General features: G+C 46.0%; 1 protein-coding gene and 1 long non-coding RNA gene across 9 annotated transcripts in view; one reads left to right on the top strand and one right to left on the bottom strand.

Annotated features, from left to right (window-relative positions):
* Nucleotides 1-23,938, top strand: part of MCF2L2 (MCF.2 cell line derived transforming sequence-like 2) — a 235,307-nt gene that overhangs the window by 188,207 nt on the left and 23,162 nt on the right. For 6 of the 8 annotated variants that reach the window (XM_081189996.1, XM_081189997.1, XM_081189998.1 and 3 more), the window contains 6 exons: nucleotides 233-454; nucleotides 4,546-4,638; nucleotides 5,606-5,684; nucleotides 8,581-8,653; nucleotides 18,748-18,857; nucleotides 22,844-22,939. In XM_081189996.1, the coding sequence (XP_081046122.1) occupies nucleotides 233-454; nucleotides 4,546-4,638; nucleotides 5,606-5,684; nucleotides 8,581-8,653; nucleotides 18,748-18,857; nucleotides 22,844-22,939 (673 nt within the window). The remainder of the gene's footprint in view (nucleotides 1-232; nucleotides 455-4,545; nucleotides 4,639-5,605; nucleotides 5,685-8,580; nucleotides 8,654-18,747; nucleotides 18,858-22,843; nucleotides 22,940-23,938) is intronic. The other 2 variants (XM_081190002.1, XM_081190003.1) reach the window with 1 other exon arrangement.
* Nucleotides 1-23,938, bottom strand: part of LOC308585189 — a 76,918-nt gene that overhangs the window by 6,797 nt on the left and 46,183 nt on the right. Inside the window, exon 2 of the long non-coding RNA XR_014007131.1 lies at nucleotides 19,883-19,956. This is a non-coding gene — a long non-coding RNA (uncharacterized lncRNA). The remainder of the gene's footprint in view (nucleotides 1-19,882; nucleotides 19,957-23,938) is intronic.

The following is a 23,938-nucleotide window of genomic DNA, read 5'->3' on the forward strand; positions in this document are numbered from 1 at the left end:
CACCCTCTGTGCCCCGCCCCTGCCCCCCTCGGGATCACGCCTGCCCTGGGCAGCTCGGGCATATGCTCTGCCACTGGGTGTGTGGAGTTTGAATATAAACAACAAAGACTCATCGGGCACCTCAGAAGCTAACAGATGTATTAAGGCATATGTTTTCATGGACTATAGCTATTTAGTCAACTGACTTATGGGTTAGCATCTTCCTTCGTACAATTCTTCCCTCTTTCAATAGGGAGATGTGCACGAGCTTGGGAAACTGCTCCTGCAAGGCTCCTTCAACGTTTGGACGGACCACAAGAAAGGTCACAGCAAAGTGAAAGATTTAGCCAGGTTCAAGCCCATGCAAAGGCACCTCTTTCTCTATGCAAAGATCCTGCTGTTCTGCAAGAAGCGCGAAGAGAATACCGATGGCCACGAGAAGTCTCCTTCGTACAGCTTCAAAAATTCTCTAAAGGTAAGTGGTTTGTCGTGGTTGAAAGCGGTGTGGAAATCTGCAAGCCACCAACTGTTTTAAAGCGCACATCTGGAATACCACTGGGATATCGGAAGCTGCGTTCTACCTTGGTTATTCTAATGGCATCACTGGCACTGATCAGCAGCAGCTCTTAAGGGTTTCAGACAGGGGTTAATTCCAGGGACTGCGGGGAGACAGCAGAGTTGAACCTGCAAAGTTCTGCATGCGAAACAGATGCACTACCACTGAGCCTACCAATATGGCCTGGAATAAACTTGTGCCTGCCTGCTGCCTGTAGAGAGCTGTAGATGGGAGGAATACTGTTATGTACTGAGCTTGGGTCCTAGAACAATAGGCAGGTAGGATCCTAGAATGCAACAACCGATTGGACTGCAGGAGCAGCCCAATCAGGCTCCAGTAGGGAAGCAGAATCAGCCAATCACACGAGACCTATTGTGTAAATAATGTATATAAAGCCAGTGGTTTGGGGGGGAAACTCATTCACTGTTCTGACGAGCTGCAATAAAGAGCATGAAATCACTACACGACTCTGAGTATATTTCAAATACCCTCATATTTTTTGGAGGAGGGTACTGGAGACTTGTTCCCCCACTTACATTCTTGTGTTAGGCAGCTGTTGAAAGAGCAGAGCCAGTTTTGAAAAATGCAAGTTGTCCAATATTAGGAAGTATTTTCATTTGTAGTTGTTTAGTCGTTTAGTCGTGTCCGACTCTTCGTGACCCCATGGACCAGAGCACGCCAGGCACTCCTGTCTTCCACTGCCTCCCGCAGTTTGGTCAAACCCATGCTGGTAGCTTCGAGAACACTGTCCAACCATCTCGTCCTCTGTCGTCCCCTTCTCCTTGTGCCCTCCATCTTTCCCAACATCAGGGTGTTTTCCAGGGAGTCTTCTCTTCTCATGAGGTGGCCAAAGTATTGGAGCCTCAGCTTCAGGATCTGTCCTTCCAGTGAGCACTCAGGGCTGATTTCCTTCAGAATGGATAGGTTTGATCTTCTTGCAGTCCATGCAGTCAAGAGTCTCCTCCAGCACCATAATTTGAAAGCCTCAATTCTTTGGCGATCAGCCTTCTTTATGGTCCAGCTCTCACTTCCATACATCACTACTGGGAAAACCATAGCTTTAACTATACGGACCTTTGTTGGCAAGGTGATGTCTCTGCTTTTTAAGATGATGTCTAGGTTTGTCATTGATGAGCCCCTTATCCTAAAAAGGGATGCCCCTAGGTTGCAACCTAATACCTCTGGGTCCCGAGAGGGCTTCTTCAGGAGGGGATGTACTACGTCTCCTTCAAAGCAGTTGGAACCATTCCCTCTCAGAATGCAGCAGTCATCCCTCCAGCCAACCTCCCTCTTCGAGATTATGCAAGCCAAGATGTGCAGGGGTTGGCAAGGTCTGTGGTCAGCTGAACCCTGCAAATATTCTGCCCGCATCAGCAGGCTATACGAGAACTCAAACTGATCCCACAAGATGTAACTAAACAGAACTCTAGGGATAGTGCCAGGATTTGCGTTAACTGCAGTGTCATTCATGCCAACCAAAGTGAAACTTTCTTTGCCCCGGGGCAAAAGAAAAGTCCTCATACATGGCACTTTAAATCATGGATGTGAGTCTAGAAATGCTGCACAAAAAAGTCTCTGGCAATAGGGCACACAGCTTGTGGGTGGGTGTGCAGGGCAAGTTGCCTGGCATAGACAGCTCTGTCCTTGAACACCTTGCCGTTCCTTTCTGCCGCCCAGCATCTTCCACCTGAGGCAGCTTTCTCACTCTGCCAAACAGTAGGACCGGCCCAGGGAGGGTCATTAGAGCCTTTGAGCTCCAGGGCTACTGAAGCCATACCTCTTTATACACGGGTGGCGCTATGGACTAAACCACAGAGCCTAGGGCTTGCCAATCAGAAGGCAGGCGGTTTGAATCCCTGCAACGGGGTGAGCTCACATTGCTCGGTCCCTGCTCCTGCCCACCTAGCAGTTCAAAAGCACGTCAAAGTGCAAATAGATAAATAGGTACCTTCCAGCGGGAAGGTAAACGGCGTTTCTGTGCGCTGCTCTGGTTTGCCAGAAGTAGCTTAGTCATGCTGGCCACATGACCCGGAAGCTGTACGCCGGCTCCCTTGGCCAATAAATTGAGATGAGTGCCACAACCCCAGAGTCATCCGCGACTGGACCTAACGGTCAGGGGTCCCTTTACCTTTTTACATCTTTAGGAACCACCCTTTTTATGATTATAAAGTGTTTAAAACTGTTTTTAATGTTGTGTTTTAATTGCTGTAACCCACCCCAAGAGCTTAGATTGAAGGGCAGGTAATACAATCAGTTAAAACAATAGCAACGGTGACAACTAAATTTGTCTTGCAAACTCTACATAGTCAAGGAGGATAATTCTGCATCTTTCTTGTTTTAGAACTGAGTTTAGCATTGTGCTTCCACGCTTGCCTTTGGGTTGCTGTTTTGTTTTTTTATCAGAGTGAGGGAAACTGTACAACTTCTGCCTTCACATCGAAGGAGAAGAGGGATTGTACACTGTAAACAAAGGAAGCAGCAATTTCAGCTTTGTTTTCACTGGTGCTTGTAGCATTTCAGCGTCACTTCTTGTGTAAGACTTTCGGTAATACAGCAGGCTCTGCCTGCTTTTGAAGTATTTTCTTGGCCCCAGGAGAAAAAATCCAGTTTCGTAAACAGTCTGACCTGCTAAGCTAAGATTTGAGGCATGATCCACCATGCACTTGCCTGTGATCAGACCTTTTGTAGATCCCCATCGTTCAACCCGGACACTGAGGTCCAGCGCCGAGGGCCTTCTGGCAGTTCCCTCACAGCGAGATGCGAGGTTACAGGAAACCAGGCAGAGGGCCTTCTCGGTAATGGCTCCCGCCCTGTGGAACGCCCTCCCATCAGATGTCAAAGAAATAAACAACTATCTGACATTTAGAAGACATCTGAAGGCAGCCCTGTTTAGGGAAGTTTTTAATGACGGATGTTTTAATGTATTTTTAATCTTTTGTTGGAAGCCGCCCAGAGTGGCTGGGAAAACCCAGCCAGATGGGTGGGGTATAAATAATAAATTATTATATCATGTTGATGATTATTTAGATTTATATACCACCTTTATCTTCCAAGGAGATCAAGATGGCGCACATGGTTCTCTTCCTCCCCATTTCATCCTCACAACAGTTTATATATAAACTGAGGCAATGATTCACAGTCTCTGTGTGAGTAGGCTTGGTTATCGTGGAGTCGAAAGGCCAGGCACGTTCATAGAACTGTAGAGCTGGAAGGGACCACAAGGTCCCGTCTAGTCCAGTCCCCTACAATGCAGGAATCGCTTTGCCCAACCCATGACCCTGAGATTAGAGCCTCCTGCTCTACCAGCTGAGCTATCCTATTTGCGCTCTTACCTTGCCTTTTTATCTTGTGAACTGCCCTCAGATCTTGTGATGAAGGGCAGTACAGTGCTACCTCGGGGTGCGAACGGGATCCGTTCCGGAGCCCCGTTCGCATCCTGAACAGAACGTAAGATGCGACAGTGCGTCTGCACGTGCGCGAGTCGCATTTCTCCGCTTTCGCGCATGACGCCGTTTTGACCGTGAGCGGCGAAACCTGGAAGTAACGTGCTCCGTTACATCCAGGTCGCCGTGGAGCGCAACCTGAAAATATTTATCCTGAAGCATATTTATCCCGAGGTATGACTGTATATAAATCTTAACAACAACAACAACAACAACAACAACAACAACAACAACAACAACAACAACAACAAATGCATGTTGTACTGGTTTCATGTGCTCTGTTATATGAACTAAAAAGGAAAAATTCCTTCCAGTAGCACCTGCACACTTCTTCAGATACACATCTGTGTATCTGAAGAAGTGTGCATGCACACGAAAGCTCATACCAAGAACTAACTTAGTTGGTCTTTAAGGTGCTACTGGAAGGAATTTTTTTATTTTGACTATGGCAGACCAACATGGCTACCTAACTGTAACTGAAACTAAAAAGGGTTAGGGAAGGCGATATCATTCTATACTGTGGAGGCAAAATATTGTGTTCTACATTCAACGTTCTCTTTTCAACAGATGAGCACAGTTGGTATTACTGAAAATGTCAAAGGCGATAACAAGAAATTTGAGATCTGGTACAATGGCAGAGAAGAAGTCTATATTATTCAGGTACTGTAAGCCATGCTTTTTCTGATCTCCCCCTGCCTTTCCTCTAATCTACTCCGAGATATTATTAATTCCACCGGTGTGATAGTTGGGCAGGTGTGGAGATGACAGAGGGAAAGAGAACCTGATGGGAGTCACACATGGCTCCCAAGACATAAGACATGTCTCAAAAGAGCATGAGCCGAGCTGTTGCTAGCTAAGATCTCCACAGCTGCAAATTCACTAGACAGTGTTAAGTAAGACACTATTCACTTAGGGTTAAATGGCACACTCCGTCCCCACCATATGCCTTTTAATTCATTTACTTATTTATTATTGCCTTTATATCCCACCTGTCCTCCAAGGAGCTAAAGGTGGTGAACAAAGCTCTCCTTATCATCACAACAACCTGCGAGGAAGCTAGGCCAGACTGAGAGACAGTTGCTGTCCCAGGATACCTCAGGGAACTTCAAGGCTGTGGACTCTTGTCTCCTAGGGCTCAGTCCAGCTTCCCCCTCACAAATTCTCCCTGCTCCACACACCAGTTGCCTTGCTCCTAGCTGTCTGTGATGGAACATGCTCATTTACCTCATGCTTCAGGTAGGCTTTAAAAAAAAAAAAAACATTCCCCAGGTGTCCAAATATTCATCCAGCCGGATTTTCATCCAGCACATTTTCTTTTTTTAAAAAACAGCAACACACAATATTCTCCTTCCTCACTGAAACACTGCTCCGAGCCAAAAGAGGGGTGGGGTTAGCTTCACCACCGAACCTTTTGCCTACAGAAATCATTTTTTGAGGACGGATGTCATCAACAGAAAGGGAAGGAATCGTATATCTGTGGGTGCAGATTTCCTGGTGGAGGAATACTCTCATGATCTGAAGGACGGCATATGGCAGCGCAGATGAATTCGCATGAACTATTCAAGGCTATTCAAGGTGACTGCCTGGATCACTTGTGATTTACATCTGTCCTTTTATTCTCCCCTAGGCTGCTTCCGTGGAGCTGAAGAACACCTGGGTTTCTGAGATTAGAAAGGTCCTGACAGGACAACTGGAAGCTTGCAGAGGTAGGGCACTGCGGAGAGAATGGTTTGATATGTGTGCGTCACAGCTGTATTCCCCATCCTTCCCTTTTCCGAGGGCTTAATATTTCCCAAACTGTGTGTCACAATTGTTCATGCAATGAACAATAAATTAATTATATTTTTATAGGTCCTTTTGAGCTCACAGATCCACCCACTGCTGTGCCTGCCCACTGTGTCTCTGTATGAGTCACTGTTCTGACCTTGCCTTCACCTAATCTGGCTCCTTGGGGAGGTTTGTTTTGCTGCAGCTCTGCCTCGATCAGCTCGTTTAATCTCTCCTGAATTTCCATCAATCTCAACCCATAGTTTTGCCTGGTGGGGCTGATGGGAGTTGTAGTCCGAAATGTCTGGAGGGCACCAAAGTTGGCGCAGGCTGGGTTAAAGCTGTGTGCTGGATGCTTCCTAGGAACGACACAGCTCTGACACTTGCTGTTGACATTATTGACACCTTCTGCATTTATACCATCATGAGTGTGCACACACTATGCATTTGAATCCTATGGCCTCCCCCTAAGAATCCTGGGAACTGTAGTAAACCCCCCAGGATTCTTTGGGAGAAGCAATAATGCTTCTCACATATGGTGTGTTTGGCATTACTGAAAATGTCAAAGGCGATAACAAGAAATTTGAGATCTGGTACAATGGCAGAGAAGAAGTCTATATTATTCAGATACTGTAAGCCATGCTTTTTCTGATCTCCACCTGCCTTTCCTCTAATCTACTCCCAGATATTATTAATTCCACTGGTTGGTCCTCAGCTATCAAAAGAGGAGGAAACATTGGCATTGTGGAAGGGGCTGTAAGTCGGGCTTTCTTGCAGAGCATCCCAGCTGTGCTTTGCTCCTGAGAAACCATTTTACAGTGGGTGGGAGGGGAAGCATGTGAGGACAAAGTGATTCCTGTCCCTCTCTTCTTGCGACAAATCACTCAACTGACATTGAGCCAGGTGACGTTGGAGGATACCTCTGCCAGATACAACTCATATGCCTGGAAGAGAGCATCCCTGTCCTTCAGGTACACCCGTCTTCTTTGTCACTGGATTTCCATCCAGGGTGTAACATTTGAATCCTGCCTATGCACATAAAATCCGGTACACAGAGATCTAGGCCACACAGTCATGAATGGAATCCAGCAATTGGCCACATGATCTGGGCCTACGCGTATTGTGTTGTACATGCGTAGGTAATATGAACTGTAACCTGCATTCGGCGTCTGAAGAATCCACAGGTAAGACAGGCATGTTCACAGATGAAAAAAGGAAGAGCTTATTCGCACATCGCATATTAAAACTATGTGATTCACACCATTCTGGTAGCCGCCAGGAAAGGGTGGCTTTAAAAGTGGGTTAGACAGATTCACGGTCATCAGCGGGACTCACCGTGATGGCTGTGCCTTTGCTGTAATTGTTGCATGTCGTATTCTCTAATGCAAACGAAGATATGTCTCAGTGCAACCATGTTAAGCGGTTTGAAGATGAAAGTGAATAAAAACAATGTTCCCAAAAACTTCAAACCTGCAGGCAAACAGGAAGGGGGGATTAAAAATACATTAAAGCATCGGTCATTAAAAACTTCCCTAAGCAGGGCTGCCTTCAGATGTCTTCTAAAAGTCAGGTAGTTGTTTATTTCCTTGACATCTGATGGGAGGGCAGACACTGCTACTGAGAAGGCCGTCTGGCTGGTTCCCTGTAACTTGGCTTCTCGCAGTGAGGGAACTGCCAGAAGGCCCTCGGCGCTGGACCTCAGTGTCCAGGCTGAACAATGGGGGAGGAGACGCTCCTTCAGGTATACTGGACCGAGGCTGTTTAAGGCTTTAAGGGTCAGCACCAACACTTTGAATTGTGCTTGGAAACGTACTGGGAGCCAGTGTAGGTCTTTCAAGACCGGTGTTATGTGGTCTCGGCGGCCGCTCCCAGTCACCAGTCTAGCTGCCGCATTCTGGATTAGTTGTAGTTTCCGGGTCACCTTCAAAGGTAGCCCCACGTAGAGCGCATTGCAGCAGTCCAAGCAAGAGATAACCAGAGCATGCACCACTCTAGCAAGATAGTCCAGCAAAATGCTTTTCATTTGGCAGATGGAGGGCACAGTCCCCTGCCCTTCTGCACCCACCACCTGAGGCACGTGGCCCAATGAGGTTCATGATTCATCCGGCCCTGTTAGCTCAAGAACCTGGGCATGGTGTTCATATCTGCCTGGTTCACACATACTACTAAAACTGTGGGCTATTGTTAAGTGTGAACCCTGCCCAATAGCTTAACTCTGGTTTCTTTACTCTCTGGTGATCTGAAGCTATGGGCTGTTTCTGGCTTAGAAACCTTGGTTTGTTTTAACCACGGCCTGATGTTGCATGTGAACACAGCACCCTTCATTAACCATGGTTTGCTTGGTCACCTGGCCATGAAGTCAGACCGGCTGGAAGACAAACTTTGGAAAGCTATGCTATGATTGGTTTGATTGCCTGTTGGGCAACTCATAGTTAACTTGTAGTATGTGTGATCTAGGTCACCCTCTTTATCCTTGTGCACAACAAATCACATAGGGCGGCACTTAATAATATTTTTTATTATTTATACCCTGCCCATCTGGTTGGTTTCCCCCAGTCACTCTGGGCGGCTTCCAGCACATATAAAATCATAGGAAAGCACATTTAAAACTTCCCATTACAGGGCTGCCTTCAGATGTCTTCTAAAAGTTGTGTATTTCCTCATCTCTTTGACATCTGATGGGAGGGCGTTCCACAGGGAGGGTACCACTCAGAGTGAACTTATTAAAATTAATAGACCTAACTTAGTCATGGTCATTAATTTCAGTGGGTCTATGCTGAGTAAAACTTCGTTGAAAACTGCACAAATCCAACCTTTCCTTGTTTTCTTTAACAGAGGCAAGCCAACTACACCAAAGAATCACCGAGAGTGTGTACCATGCACCCATGAATTCATTCAGCTCCTCCAGGTAATTGCTATCTAGGATGCTATTTTATAGTTCAGTGGTACCTTGGGTTACATACACTTCAGGTTACATACGCTTCAGGTTACAGACTCCGCTAACCCAGAAATAGTACCTCGGGTTAAGAACTTTGCTTCAGGATGAGAAAAGAAATCGTGTTCTAGCGGCGTGGCAGCAGAAGGCCCCATTAGCTAAAGTGGTGCTTCAGGTTAAGAACAGTTTCAGGTTAAGAACGGACCTCCAGAACGAATTAAGTACTTAACCCGAGGTACCACTGTATGCTGTTTCATTTTTGAAAGCACATGGGAGCCATACAATCCAGCTTCACTGCAGAGCATACCAGATATACATACATACATAATCTTAGGGTGGCGCTGTGGTCTAAACCAGTGTTTCCCAACCTTTTTTGGGCAAAGGCACACTTGTTTCATGAAAAAAATCTCGCGGCACACCACCATTAGAAAATGTTTAAAAAATTAACTCTGTGCCTATATTGACTATATATAAAGTAACTCTCTTTAATAGGAATCAAATAAACACAAAGAAAGTATTTTATAATTACTTTATTATGAAATAGTAAGTTGCAGAATTTATTCAGCACGCAGAAAATGGCCTTTTGGGGGGTGAATGTGGATGAAGCAGGAAGAGAACTTAAAAAAAAGGCATGCATGAAATCTAGCCCCAAACACACACACACACACTTTCCCCAAAGTGGTTGATGACGCAGGATATTTCCACATGCTTCTAAAATGCACATTAAATAAAACGAGAGAGAGAAGTGCACGCATTCACCTGCCAGCCTCGGAGCTGTGGAATGCAGCGACATGAAGCAATCTGTGTCCTTCCAGGCGCCAGCTCAGACCTGCCGTGCTGTTTCGTTCCCCCGGCGTCGCTGCCTTCATCCAGCCGGATGCCTCTCCTGCCCAAGGGACGTGTCAGCAGCCACCCGGCGTGGGGTAGAGGCAGGACGGCCCCACTTCCTGCTGCCCACAAGGCTTTGGGGTGAGAAACGCGGAGGGGCAGGAGAGTGGAGGTTGCCTTAATTGGAAAAAGCAGGGAGGTAGGCTGGTGTGCCGTGGGAGGGAGGCGGGCGAGTCGGGCGGCGAGCACACGCGGGGCGGCGAGCGAGCTCCCTCCCACATCCCATCGCCGCTGCTTCGGCCGGCCTACTGGGCTGTCGCAGGCGGAAGGCCTGCGCATGTGCGAGGTTTTCGCACCTTCCTCCAGTAGGCCGGCCGAAGTGAGCGGCGATGGGATGTGGGAGGGAGCTCGCTCGCCGCCCCGCGTGTGCTCGCCGCCGCCGCACCGCCTCTCGCTGCCCGACTCGCCCGCCTCCCTCCCACGGCACACCAGTCAACGTCTCGCGGCACACTAGTGTGCCGCGGAACACCGGTTGGGAAACACTGGTCTAAACCACCGAGCCTAGGGTTTGTCGATCAGAAGGTCGGCGGTTCGAATCCCCGTGACGGGGTGAGCTCCCATTGTTCAGTCCCTGCTCCTGCCAACCTAGCAGTTTGAAAGCACATCAAAGTTCAAGTAGATAATTAGGTACCGCTCCGGCGGGAAGGTAAATGGCGTTTCCGTGCGCTGCTCTGGTTTCGCCAGAAGCTGCTTAGTCATGCTGGACACATGACCCGGAAAAACTGTCTGCGGACAAACGTCACCTCCCTCGGCCAGTAAAGCGAAATGAGTGCCACAACCCCAGAGTCGTTCGCGACTGGACTTAACGGTCAAGGGTCCTTTACCTTTACATGCCACCTTTCCACAGTTCAAACCATGCTCCAGGCTGCTTACAACATGGGCGAGGAGGTTTATTGGTTTGTTGTTGTTTATATTATGTATTTTGTGGTTTTATATTGTATTTTAATGTTTTGGACCACCCAGAGATCTACAGATGAAGGGCCGTATACCAATTTAATAACAAATACATAAATATATAAATGCATAAATAAAAAAATACGGAACTGCAATGTGACAAAAAGTCATGCCGTAATAATAATAATATAAATAAATAAATAAATAAATAGTACACAAACTGAACAATTTTCACATAAATCACAAGAGCTGAAATACAGATACAAAAAACCACCAGCAGCAGCAGCCGCAACTCTCTCCGCAACAACACCCAAACAAAAGCATCTTTAGCAGCAGCCTCAGGTTTTGTAGGTGGAGTCAGTCCTTCCTCCCGAGCCAAGTGGAACAAGACCTGCAAGGCAAGGGATAGTTCTTCCAGGACTCACAGCCAAGACTACAGGAGAATAGCACCTTGGGTGGGGCCGCTTTGCATCTCAAATTGCTTCACACCTAGAGGCTCATGGAATATACTGAAAACCAGGAAGCCTGATTAAATTGATTAGCAACCTGGTGTGCTGTGGGAGCCTGTTGCCACCTCCTCGTCCTGCTTGCTCAATCCCATCTGCCCACTATTGCTAAACTGTTCCTCACACAGTGCAGGAACCTTTCCTCTGGTGCCTCTGGTGTTCCCTGCTTATTGCTCGATATATTCTGGAGTCGTTGCCTGATTCCTCCCTTCTTTGCTCATGTACAGTGGTACCTTGGTTTACGAACTTAATCCGTTCCGGAAGTCCGTTCTTAAACCAAAGCGTTCTTAAACCAAGCTCTGCTTTCCCATAGCAGCGAGGGATTCTATTTACAAATGGAACACACTCAACAGGAAGCGGAACATGTTCTGCTTCCAAGGCAAACCTACTTCCAGGTTTGCAGCGTTCTTAATCCAAGTTGTTCATAAACCAAGCTGTTCTTAAACCAAGGTACCACTGTATCTGCTCGGGGCTCTTTCAGAACGCCACCTATCTCAGCCTCCACTCGCTGCCCCTTTCCCCAGTAGTCACTTCTGTTAGATCCCAGTTAGTGGCTGTGCTGGAGCAGGTGGAGGGCAAGCTGCGTGCCCGTGTCCAGCACTCTGCGTGCGCGACCTGCCTGCCAACCTGGCCTCGGGCGATGAGCTGCAGCACCTGGGAGCTCCGCGGGGACAGGCCGATGGAGCAGCTGCTGCTTGTCAACAATGCCGGTGAGCGGGTGGTGATCCCACGATGTCTTGACTGGTTGTTTAAGGCCGGCCTGATCAAGCGTTGCTTCCTCTGGTTAGCCCCGCTGAAACTCAAGTTATTTCCAGACCCTGGAACCGATGGAGGACTGGTTATTCCTCCTGGCAAACTGCCTGGTGCGCGCTGGATAACCAATCCTTCCTCGCTTCCAGAATCTGGGTAACCAAAAGTCCCTTCGTGTGTGGTCGCCATCTGTTGTAAATAAAAATATGCCCTTTTCCCTTATGGGGTATCCAAGAGCCCATATAGAGTCCTTACATAGGTTCCCTATTGGTAGGAGAAAATAACAGAGGCCAACCAGAGAATATTGAGAAGCAAAGCAGCTAGTAAGCTTGATCTTTATTGATCTGTTGCAACAGGGTGCTCCCCTCACACGCAGGAGGATGGAGGAGGACCCAGAACAATGCTGTGCAATGGCTTTATAAAGACTTTTGAAATTCCCGTTCTCTAGATCAAGACCACCCCCAGAAACATTATGCATACATCACAGAAGGGGTGTAACCTAAGACCACCCCTCAGATACATCCCCCTACATCACAGAAATTTAAATGTTGTTTTTCTCCTGTCCCAGTTTATCTCCTGTCTGGCAAGTTACTTGATTGGATTGCCTGGGGAGCCTGGCCATTCTTTTGTAGTGGTAAAATACTTATTTCCTGGGCCAGGTCACAGGCTCACACCTTATTCAAACAGACATATCCTTGAGACAATGGGGAGGCTTTTCCAGGTTAACCTTGCAGAGATAGGATTTGGTCAGTTTAGGAATCAAAATGGTTCCAGGATGGTCTTCCTGTGTTGATCTATGTATGTGCAGTTATGAACATTACTATATATCTAAGACCATAAAATTCCTATTACAGTGCCAAGACGTGCTCCTGAGCGCGTGCAGAGTGCGTTCCTCCTCCAGGTCCAGAGGCAGCTGAGGGACCAGCTTGCAGAGCAGCTTCCTGCAGGGGCTGCTCTGCATCCTTGGAAAGGCCAGATCTCCCCGGAAAGGGCTAAGGCAGGGCTTTAGGAGGATATAACACTAGGGACATAAGCCACACATTAATAAATCTTTCTCCCAAGATCTGACAAAAGCTGCATCCTACAGATTTCTCTCCCTCCCCCCCCCCTTTCCCACCCACTTCTCCCTTTAATAGCTAAAACTTGGCATCTGCTATTTATAGTTATTTTTGCCCCAGTGCATCAGCTTGAAGCTGCCAGGTACTTAAATTCACTGTGTGCGTTTGTAAATTTATTTGGAAAGATAAAGTGTAATCAGTGGATGGTGGGATTTGGGGGGGAGGGGGTGATGGGATTTCTTTTCTTTCTTCCGGGAAAGAGATTTATTTGAACCAGGAGAAAGCCAGACGCCAGATTGTATTCTCCTCCCCTCCTCACACTTCCAAAATTGTAATTTTGATGGGTTCATTCTCTTTTGACCCCCCCCTTTCCCTCCCCAGTTGCTCTGATATAAGACCACTGTGCATTTTAAAGAATCCATATTTTTTATATCCTGATTATATTTTAGGTAAATCATATAGAGATTTATTTTGTATATAATTGTTTACAGATCTCTTTTTTACATTGAGACGTGTATTAATTATATAGATGAATATAAATTATATAGATAAATTCCATGCACGTGGGCACCCAGGGAGCATATGACCAACTAGGTGCAGTAGTAATAAGCTCATATACAATCCTGACACACCACCTCAGAAATGTACGGGTCTGAAGAGGTGTTTAAATGTACGCCATTCCTCTGAAATCATGCTCTTTGGGACCATATGATGTCTGGCACCAGTCATTTTATTGCTGCCATAAATTCTAACTGGGTAACATCTCTTCAGGGAAAGTGTCCTCGGGTTAGCAAGTTGGAAGAGCAATAAAGTATAATGAGAAGTAATCCCAGTTTGCTTGGACTTTGAATATATATTTATTTTGGCGTTGGTGTTTGCAAAGAAACTGAGGCAGGGAATCATAGAATCATAGAATCATAGAGTTGGAATAGACCACAAGGGCCATCGAGTCCAACCCCCTGCCAAGCAGGAAACACCATCAGAGCACTCCTGACATATGGTTGTCAAGCCTCTGACTCCTAGATCCTTTTCACATGTACTGCTCTCAAGCCAGGTGTCACCCATCTTGTATTTGTGCCTCTCATTTTTTTGCCCAAGTGCAATACTTTACATTTCTCCCTGTTAAAATTCATCTTGTTTGTTTTGGCCCAGTTCTCTAATCTGTCAAGGTCGTTTTGAAGTGTGATCCTGTCCTCTGGGGTGTTAGCCACCCCTCCCAGTTTGGTGTCATCTGCAAATTTGATCAGGATGCCCTTGAGTCCATCATCCAAGTCGTTGATAAAGATGTTGAATAAGACAGAACCCTGTGGCACCCCACTAGTCACTCTTCTCTAGGATGAAGAGGAACCATTGATGAGCACCCTTTGGGTTCGGTCAGTCAGCCAGTTACAAATCCACTGAGTGGTAGCATAGTCAAGACAGCATTTTACCAGCTTCTTTACAAGAATATCATGGGGCACCTTGTCAAATGCCTTGCTGAAATCAAGGTAGGCTACATCCACTGCGTTCCCTTCATCTACCAGGCTTGTAATTCTGTCAAAAAACGAGATCAGGTTAGTCTGACATGACTTATTTTTCAGAAATCCATGCTGACTATTGGTGATCACAGCATTCCTTTCTAGGTGCTCAAAGACTGTTTGCTTAATGATCTGCTCCAGAATCTTCTCTGGTATTGATGTTAGACTGACTGGGCGGTAATTATTTGGGTCCTCTCTTTCCCCCTTTTTGAAAATAGGGACAACATTTGCCCTCCTCCAGTCTGCCAGGAAATAGCATGTAAATAAACAGTCGGTCGAGGTGGCTCAGAGGCAATGGGTGGGACCAAAGACCAAAGTGGCCAAGGCAACCCCCACAGGGGGTTGGACTAGATGACCCCTGGGATCCCTTCCTTATTCAATGTCAAGCTGAATAACTGAGAAAGGGATTATGTGCTTGCACACAAAAAGGTCCCAGATCCAAACCTGGCATCTCATCCAGATAAGACTGGGTATACCCAGAACAAACTTAGTTGGTCTCTAAGGTGCCATTGGACAATTTTTGAATTTATTTTGAGTGCATCAGACCAACATGGGTACCTACCTGAATCTAGATAAGGCTGGGTAAGACTTCTGTCTGAAACCCTAGGCAGCCACTGTTGGTCAGTGTGCACACACTAGATGGACCACATCCATACGAGTTTGCAACCCACATTCCCATGCAGTTCGTGTGATCCACATTGTACATGGATCAGGCAGACCTGTGAGCCACAGGTGTAGTTCTCCCTGCAACGTCTGCTTTGCCCCTTAGTTACCTCTGGTGACTAACTGCAGAAAAGAGCAGGAAATTTTGCAGCAAGACACTTTCCCTTCCTACCTACCATTCCAGAGAGCAGCTATTGTGCTGGTGAGAGCAAGGTTTATGCAGCCTCTATGCAAACGAATTGGCCGTGAGTGAGCCAAACTGCCTGTGTGAGCAGTTCAGTAGTGGGGGTATTTTCCTTTGACTCCAAAGCAGTAACTGCTGTTGATTTGCGCATCCTGCACTCTGCTGAGAGCACCGCTGGCATTTGAGCCCTGCAGTTTGTAAAGCAGTATAATGGATGCATGTTCTAGAAGGCTGGCTGTGTTTCTGTTATCTCTGCACTATATGTTTAAATTATTTTAAACATTCATTCCCTTTCACGAGAGAATCATGCAGCCTGTAGTTCCCAGAGGGAGGCAATAGAGATGGGCAAATATGCCAATTTCAGTTTCTCTTGTTTCTCCAGATTTAAGTTCAGTTTGGCACATCAGTTAGCAATCGAGTTGCCATATTTCAAAAAGTAAAATTCCTGACACCCGCAAAGTTGTTGAGCTTTTTAAAGGAAACCTAACCCTAACAGCTTTTTGAGCTGTTTCCGCTGCTTTTCCCATCCGGTTTTTCCCTGCCGTACATTGGCATTTCCCCTGACATTTTGCTGATTCGACATATGGCAAACCTACTTAACAACTTAAAAAAAACAATTCTCATGAAAAATTGTCAGCATTTTCATGCATGTATCTCCTTGACTTCACATTTTTGCAAGCAATCTCCCTTATTTAATGCATTTGGGCATGTCATTTTCATTTATATGTGCATTTTTAAAGTCACACTTTCCTCTAATATATGCTTTTTTTGTACACATTATTGGTTGGATAAGTTTTGCATTGCGAGATTTGGAGAGGTGCAAATTTCAAAGGATAGCTTCATTCCAGTTTGTGTAATGTATCAAAAAAATGGGACTTAGGGAAGTTTGCATTAAAATCTGAACCAAACCTAAATTTCTTCCCCATCCGCTAGTGCAATCTGCTAATTTTGTGAATGGTTTCTTATCTAGTTGTTTGGTCCACAGATGACTGAGCCTGGCATGCTGCGCTTATTTATATTACCATGCTCATTATATGCCCAGCAAATTATCTTCCATCTCTCATTGTACATTTTTTTTATTTTTATTTTTTAAAAATGATATTTATTGAGAATTTTAAAGTTACAAAGAAAAAAGAAAGAAAAGACAAGAGAAGGAGAAAAAGAGAGAAAGAAGTAGATAAACATAACAATTAAACAATACAGATCAAAAAAACCAAAGTAAAAAAAATAATAATAACAAAACACACAATGCATCTAAATCAAAAAACAAAAATAAACAAATAATTAAAAAACAAGTCTAATATTCCCAAATCCTTAACTTTCATTAACTTATTTCAATGACCTCCTCACACCTCCCTTTTTTGTATTCTAGTTATTAATTATCTCAGCAAATCCTTTCCATCTTTCACAATATTCTGTCATTAAATTACCTTAATCTATTTTAACCTTATCTTACCCTAAAAAACCCTAAAAACTTAAATCTTATATATATCAAATTCTTTTAACCATAACATATTCTTACATAATTCTTTTTTGACATTTCTGCTAAAGCCAAATAATTTCATTCCAACATTTTTGTAATACTCATTAATTTTACGATACTTTTCTAAATAAATTTTTAAAACTTTCTTCCAATCTTCATCCCTCGTCTCTTCTTCTTGGTCTTGGGTTTTGTCAGTCCTTTCTCGTCCATCTAATCCATCTACCTAGTGCTCTTATGTCCGAGGCTCTTAAGTCTTTTCCATGCAGGTCTTCTTCTTGTTTATACCTGCCCTCTACTTTGTCTTTTGTTGATCTTTTTCTTATTTTCTTTCCTTTCTCATTGTGGGGTAGGTCTCGGGAGGACTCCAATCCAAAAATATCTCCATCTCTCCTCAGCAAATCAGCCCATTCCCCACATTCCCATTCCCCACAGTCAACACTGTAGTCCAGAAAGTATTTAAAAGCATGTTTCAAAGTCTTTCCAAAATTAAGAGCCCTCACAACTCCAGACCCCCCCCCCCCGGTCCACTCCAGATTCAAACTTCAAAAACAGCGGCTTATACTCCTGCAAGGCCTCGGATCTCTTCATTTGTGTTATTTGAGGTTCAACAGCAACCTCCTCCATTTTCTTTTGCACTTGCCCTATCAAAACAAATTCCTGGACTGGTTCCTGAATGGTTTCTATATGGGTATTCACCCTTTGTCCAAAGTGTTTAACTGCAACAGTCATCAAATCCATCTTCTCATGCATCTGCTCCAGCAAAGCACTTATCTTGCAAAAAGCAAGCACCAAGACTTCTTGTAAACACATTCCCCCCCCCCCCAAGGTTAGAGTCTGGTCTCACGATCCTAATCATACAGCTGTAAGGTCCCCAGATCAGCTCCGGCAACAAATTAACAAGCTCCCTCTAGAGGAGACAATTTCTATTTGTATCCATCTTTTGAAAGCAGGACCAACAACAACAAAAAAAAACTTTCACTTTTCAAATACTTTGTTTCTTTTGATTGCAAGAAGCAACATTGGAATCAATTTGTTTCTCTCTTCTTTTTTAACTATCTGTCAAAAGACGTTCCATTCACAGTCGATGAACTTCCCCATAAATTTCTGTCTCTGACACCCCGTTCCCAGGTTTGAGACGGTGGAAAATTTATCTTTCTTTACTCTCTCTCCTGCAGGCTTAAACAGTCAAAAATCCCCCTCTTTTCTCCTGCTTCCAAGAGGGGTTTTGGTGATGATGAATGGAGTTTAGAACTTTATATACGACTTTCCAGACTTTAGCTTACAAAGTTTTTGCTTCAATCTATTTACAAAAAAACGGGAGGCAGACTTCCTGTTTAGAACCTTCCCGTTTCGGTGCCAAATTAAAATATTTCTTAATCCAATTTTCCGTTCTACTCATGGGTACTTGTTTAGAGTCCAATTGTCCACAGGAAAAAGTCAGCGCTCTCCGGCAACGGCTGTGCGGCTTCACTCCGTAAAAGTAGCGGTTGATTCAAAACACCGCGCCACTCACCCCACGTCGCTTCGGACCCCCGAAAAAGGGTTTCCCTGCGAGTAGGGGAGGTGCTCCTGGTGTCAGCCAAATCCCACGTTCCCAGGCTTCCTCCACCTGGGATTTTTAAAGGTTCTCCGCCTTCGCCGCCGCGGCAGGACCCGATTTTCATGGAGCGGGTTCCTCTCACTCAGAGGAACTCCGCCATTGCTGATGGCGCTGACCGGAAGTCTCCTCTCATTGTACATTTTTACAGTCCAAAGCTCACTCTGACAGGAAGGTTTTTAACTGGGGTGACATATTCATGGTGAGATGGGGAAACTCTGCAACAAGAGGACCATTTCTGATGGTGCCACGAGGGCTGGGCTTTAGGGCAGAGAACCCGGGCTCCTCTCTTTAGGGCAGGAGGGCTCTTTAGGGTTTAGGGCAGAGGACCTGGGCAGGAGGGCCCCCAGATGTAACAGGGCATGTTGAAGCAAGTGGAATAACAGATACACAACGCTCTGGAAAGGACCCTCCCTATAAGAGCATGAAGTCCAAAGTCTAGAAATCGCCTCAATGCACCATTGCACATTGATGCCCTTTTAGTACCTATTTTAACAACGCTTGTTGCATTTCTTTTGTCTCTAAAGGTACGGCAGGAAATCCATGAGTTTGTGCGAGAACAAATCTGAGCTCTCAAGCCTGGAAATGTCCAACAACCGGGACAGGAACATCAGCCCCAACGCCAGACAAAAAAGAGGTAGGCAGTGCAGAGACGGAAGAACTCTAAGGCAGAAGCCTAGAGGAGATGGTGCGCATGCCGTTTCCCTCTGCAAATTTCTCCTTTCCCACACCAGCAGTTTGACAAGAGGGCAGGAATTTGGGCTTCAAAGTGACCTGCATGAACTGCCTTCTGGTCTTGATCCACACTTTGCAGGCACAACACACGCAGGGGTTTCTGGAAACACCTTTGAATGACAACACAGGGCTCGCCCTCACTTCTGCTTGTCCCATGCCTAGAAGGCACGGGTTCAAGTGGTTTTCCACTTGACCCGCTCCTTTCCCAGGGGAAACCCACTCTTTGGTGCTAAATCAGAGCAAGCATCAATCCAAAGGAAACTTGAATTGCCGATTGCTCTTGGGGGAAGGGGGAAGCTGCAGGACACGAAGTGTGAATCAGCCCTTACCGAACTTGCCTTGGCTGTTATCCAAAGTGCTGGGCCACTTCACACAAGAATGGACAGGACATCCTTTCATCTCTTATCACTTGATTGCATGATGCTTGGGACTTCTATCACTTGGAACATCAAGTGATGAGTGCAAAACCAAGTGATGGCTTGGGCACATAGTGCTGGACTTTCATGTCACATTGTATGCAGGCAGGCTTTCCCACTCAAGGCGCTTTTTAACTGGAGTTGCTGAGGATCAAACCTGTGGCCTTTTGTGCTCTGCTACTGAGCTAAAGCTACTCCCTGAATGGTTACGATTTTGACACAGGGGCCATACAAAGCTTTGACAGCAAGTCAGTCGACTGACGCTCTGTATTATCTCAACCACTATTGTCTCCCCTGACTAGCAGTGGTTCCTCAGGACCTCAGATAGAGGACTTCTGAAGCTAGTTGAGCGTCCTTTTAGCTGGAGGTGCCAAGGGAGCAGAATCTGAATTCAACTGGCAGCTCATTTGCATGGTGGAAAGTTTATATCAGGAAAACATTTCTCTAGTTTACAGCAACTTGTTTTGCAAACGCTGTTATGTGGGGAGAGGGCACAAGGCAAACCACTCACCGTGTGGTCGTGTGAATTCTTCATTCATTCTCCAGTGAAAAACATATACTGAAATTCCATTCATCTGAAGCATTCTGTAGATTTGGAGAGCAAGCGTGCTGTTACCTTAGGATTTTTCAAAATATGAGGCTACACATTATGCATTTAGTAAGCTAGCAGTTTCAGCCGTTTGAGGTTTGGTCAGTCTTGCCAAGTAGCAGAATTCCAGACAATTTGAATAGCAGGAGAGCTGCTCCACAGTGTTAACGTTATTTTTCAAACCACCCATCCAATAGTTTGGTGCACCCTCTGCTGGCTGAATTGGGATTTAATTTCATGTTCATGTCAGGGATCCTCAGTCATTTTGTGGCTGAAATTCCGCAAAAAGTCGTGAAAAGCTTGAACCTAGTTCACAGGTGTGTCATAAGGAAAAGCAATATGTTTCTTTAAAAAGGGGGGGGGTAAATTAGTGTGCAAACGATGGCACTCTGGCATGAGCTAACCTAGATGACTCATCTCTTGAAGAAAAACAAGGAGGGGCCATGGCGTTTTGGTTATAGTTGCTTTATGCCTCCCCAAGATAGTATTGCCAGGCAGTGCTGACTCCAGGATGTGGGGGGGGGGGCTTGGGGAAGACACCTTCAATGGACCCCACTTTTGCCCCTGGAATGCAGAACCTGTGACCCTTCCATCTCTCATCAGCCCCAGCCAGGATGAAAGCCAGAGTTCAACATCTGGGTGATGGGGGGAAGAGCACAGGTTCCTCATTCCTGTTCTGTCCCTTCATTGCCGGTGTTGTCTGTTGATGCTGCTCCTGTGCCTTGTGGTTGACCCTGCTGCTGGCAATGCCATTTCAGATTTCAAGGTAGAAAGCATTTCTGGGGGAGAGGAGAGTTAAAGATTAAATTTCACGGGGATCCCCACTACGACCCAGAAAACCCTGTGTCTCAAATGTATGAGCAAGTCAGGTTAGGCAGGACGGATCCTTGATCTTCTTTTGCCAGCAGTCAAAGGCAACCAGCCTCCCAATGGGAGCCAGCTAATGGAACACCCACCAGATGTCAAAGAGAAGAAAAACTACCAGACTTTTAGAAGACATCTGAAGGCAGCCCTGTTTAGGGAAGCTTTTCATGTTTAACAGACCACTGTGTTTTAATATTTGTTGGAAGCCGCCCAGAGTGGCTAGGGAAACCCAGCCAGATGGGTGGGGTATAAATAATAAATTATTATTATTATTATTATTATTATTATTATTATTATTATTATTATTATTATTATTATTATTAACACTCCTGCAGGCCCCACGGCCTCCTCCGGCACTGGAACAGCCACGCAGCATTCCTGGGAAGGGGTCCTGGTGTTCTGGGACTCACAGCTGCTGTCTTGTGAGCACCCGGTATACCAGAGTAAAAGCAGCGCAGACGGAGATGAGGTATCTGGGCATACCTACTTTATTTCTACTAATTACAGATTAAAGAACATAACAAACACGTGTGAGAGGAGCAGCCCTCGTACAGACATCCCATCTCGTCGCAAGACAGAGCAGAAAGAAAAAGTACAATAGTACCAGAGACAGAGGTCCCACAGATTGGCTTCCTTTCTCACGGAACAGAAAATAAACAAGAATCTGGTGATCCTTGCAATGGGAGGAGTGCAATGCTAACACCAGCGTGGTGTAGTGGTTAAGAGCAGTGGACTCCTAATCTGGTGAACCGTGTTCGCTTCCCCGCTCCTCCAAATGCAACTGCTGGGTGACATTGGGCTAGTCAGACTTCTCTGAAGTCTCTCAGCCCCACTCACCTCACAGAGTATTTGTTCTGGGGGAGGAAGGGAAAGGAGATTGTTAGCCGCTTAGAGACTCCTTAAGGGGAGTGAAAGGCGGGATATCAAGTCCAAACTCTTCTTCTTCTTCTTCTTCAACCTTTTCGTATGCAGAAGCGTACAACATGGACGCTGTGGTTATACAGATTTGTAGATATTTATCTTGATTTCAGTTGACAGAGTCTTCTTCTTCTTTTTTTTGGTATTGAGTTTTCCCCGTGATTTTTTCTTTCAGCACAATATTATTTTTTGTAAGTAGCATTGTGAAAAGTCACTCAAACATTTGTAAAAATAAATAATATTTTGGGAGGATTTGCTGCGACAGGGGCACCTGCAAGGAGATAGCTTTGCTTGGGGATGTCTGCTGGTGAGCGCATCATGAAGGAGGGCTTTCACCTTGATACATGCAGCACACTGGAAGCCCTATTTCAGAACAATCCCTGCATTGGGAATGGGGAACCTCAAGCCCTAAAGATTCTCCCCCTAGGCTACAACCCTCACCAACCCTACTCCTCAAGTGCCCTCCTCAAGTAACTGTGACTATGCCTGTTGCTTGCCTGGTTGGAGGATGGAGAGGTGTGATCATTTGCAGAAACCTCTGGCTTTAGCGTGGTCTACTGCACAAAGGTAAGAGCCACACCCATTGCTCCACCCACTTATGATTCTGGCTCCACCCACCCTGGATGGTTGCCGGCAAGGGAATGTGGCCTTGGTGCTTTAAAGGGTTTCACTCAATGGTCCATAATTCCGTGAGCAGCCTTGGGTGTTTTGTGGACACTAGAGTTTTTTTGGTCTTTTTTTAACTATTCGCTTTTCACTTACTTTCCTGCTGACTTGTCTTCCTTTTGGAACCGTGTGTTCCCTCCCTCCCCACAAAGCACCTTCCCGCCTTCTCCATTTTGCTCCCAAGTGAAACCTAGCTAGTCAAATCTATCCCTTGCATAACAAGAAGGATGTTTGGCTCAGCTAGTTTGCTTCCTTGTTTCCTTCCCAGCTAGTCACTTGCTGCGCAAGCTCACGGCTGGCCAAGCGTTCCAACTTTTTAATCACCTCCCCCTTTCTCTCCCCCCCACAAGCTCTTAACTTTGCTCTCTCCACAAGCTGCAAGGCTGACCCCCTGCCCTGCCTCACCTCTCTCTTCCCTCTGCCTCTTTCTCCTAGCTGATTATTCCACCAGCCTTAATCTTGAGCGCTCAGCTCTTGCTCGAAAGCGGTTCACATTGCAAGGTCTTTCCAACCGCAGAGCTCCACCCAAAGGTAAAACCGCCGCCACTCTCAGCGCTTGATCGCCAGCCACACGTCTCCCGAGCACGGTGTCCATCCCATAACGTCATCCATCGCACCCTGCAAGGGTGACCGCATCCCATCATAATGTCCTCGTCCGTTGCACCCATCCCCTAGCTTCACCCGGGCTGTGTTCACATGACCTGCTTAAAACACAGTGAGGCCATTTCCCCACGCTGCGTTTCAAACTGCATTTGCATGCTGTTGCACAAATCGGTACGGCAGGATACATTTCTCCCCAAATTGCCCACTTTTCTGTCTGTGCCACCAATGGGTGGAGAAGGGGTGCGGATGTCTTCAGAGGGCTTACGTCTCCAAATCGTATTGAAGCTAGTTTGCAGGGAAATGCATCAAAACGCAATATTTCTCAAGGAACTACAGGATAGATGTGGATTGCGGCTTCAAAGCAATGGGAGCACTCTGGATTCAGAGAGAACAGGGGTGTACACAGCCTCAGTGTTTTCTTCTTCTTGATAGCTACTAGGTGGTGTTTTCCAAAGGTAGCAGCTCTGCATTTAGTATGGTGCAGGTGGTTCCTCACCCCACACAGGGCCCTGAGACGAGAGGATGCAAAACTGAGAAGATCCAAAATTGAGATGATCCATTTGTGGGTGCCCATTTTTGGCCTCGCTCAGGGCGCCATATTACGAAGGATTGCCAAATCTGGGGGCACTCCCTGGTTTTACTCACCTGCCTCCGACATACACATTAACTTCGCCTTCTCAATTTCTGTTGTCAGGCTGCTGTTAAAGGCCTGTTAAGAGGAGCGGCAACCCAAGCTTTTAAACGAATTCCCTCCTTTTTTTAAGAGCTGGAAAGAGCAACCAAAATGATGGATGCCCCTATGAGGAAACGTTACAACTTTTGGGGACATTTTTAGTTAAAGAGGGGGGAGTAAGAGGAGACACCGTAGAGTTCTAGGAAACCGTGCATTGGGGGGGGGGGAAATGAATAGAAAAAAAGTTTTCCTTT

The sequence above is a fragment of the Podarcis bocagei genome (genome assembly GCF_964188305.1).
Source record: "Podarcis bocagei genome assembly, chromosome: 4".
Lineage (NCBI taxonomy): Eukaryota > Metazoa > Chordata > Lepidosauria > Squamata > Lacertidae > Podarcis > Podarcis bocagei.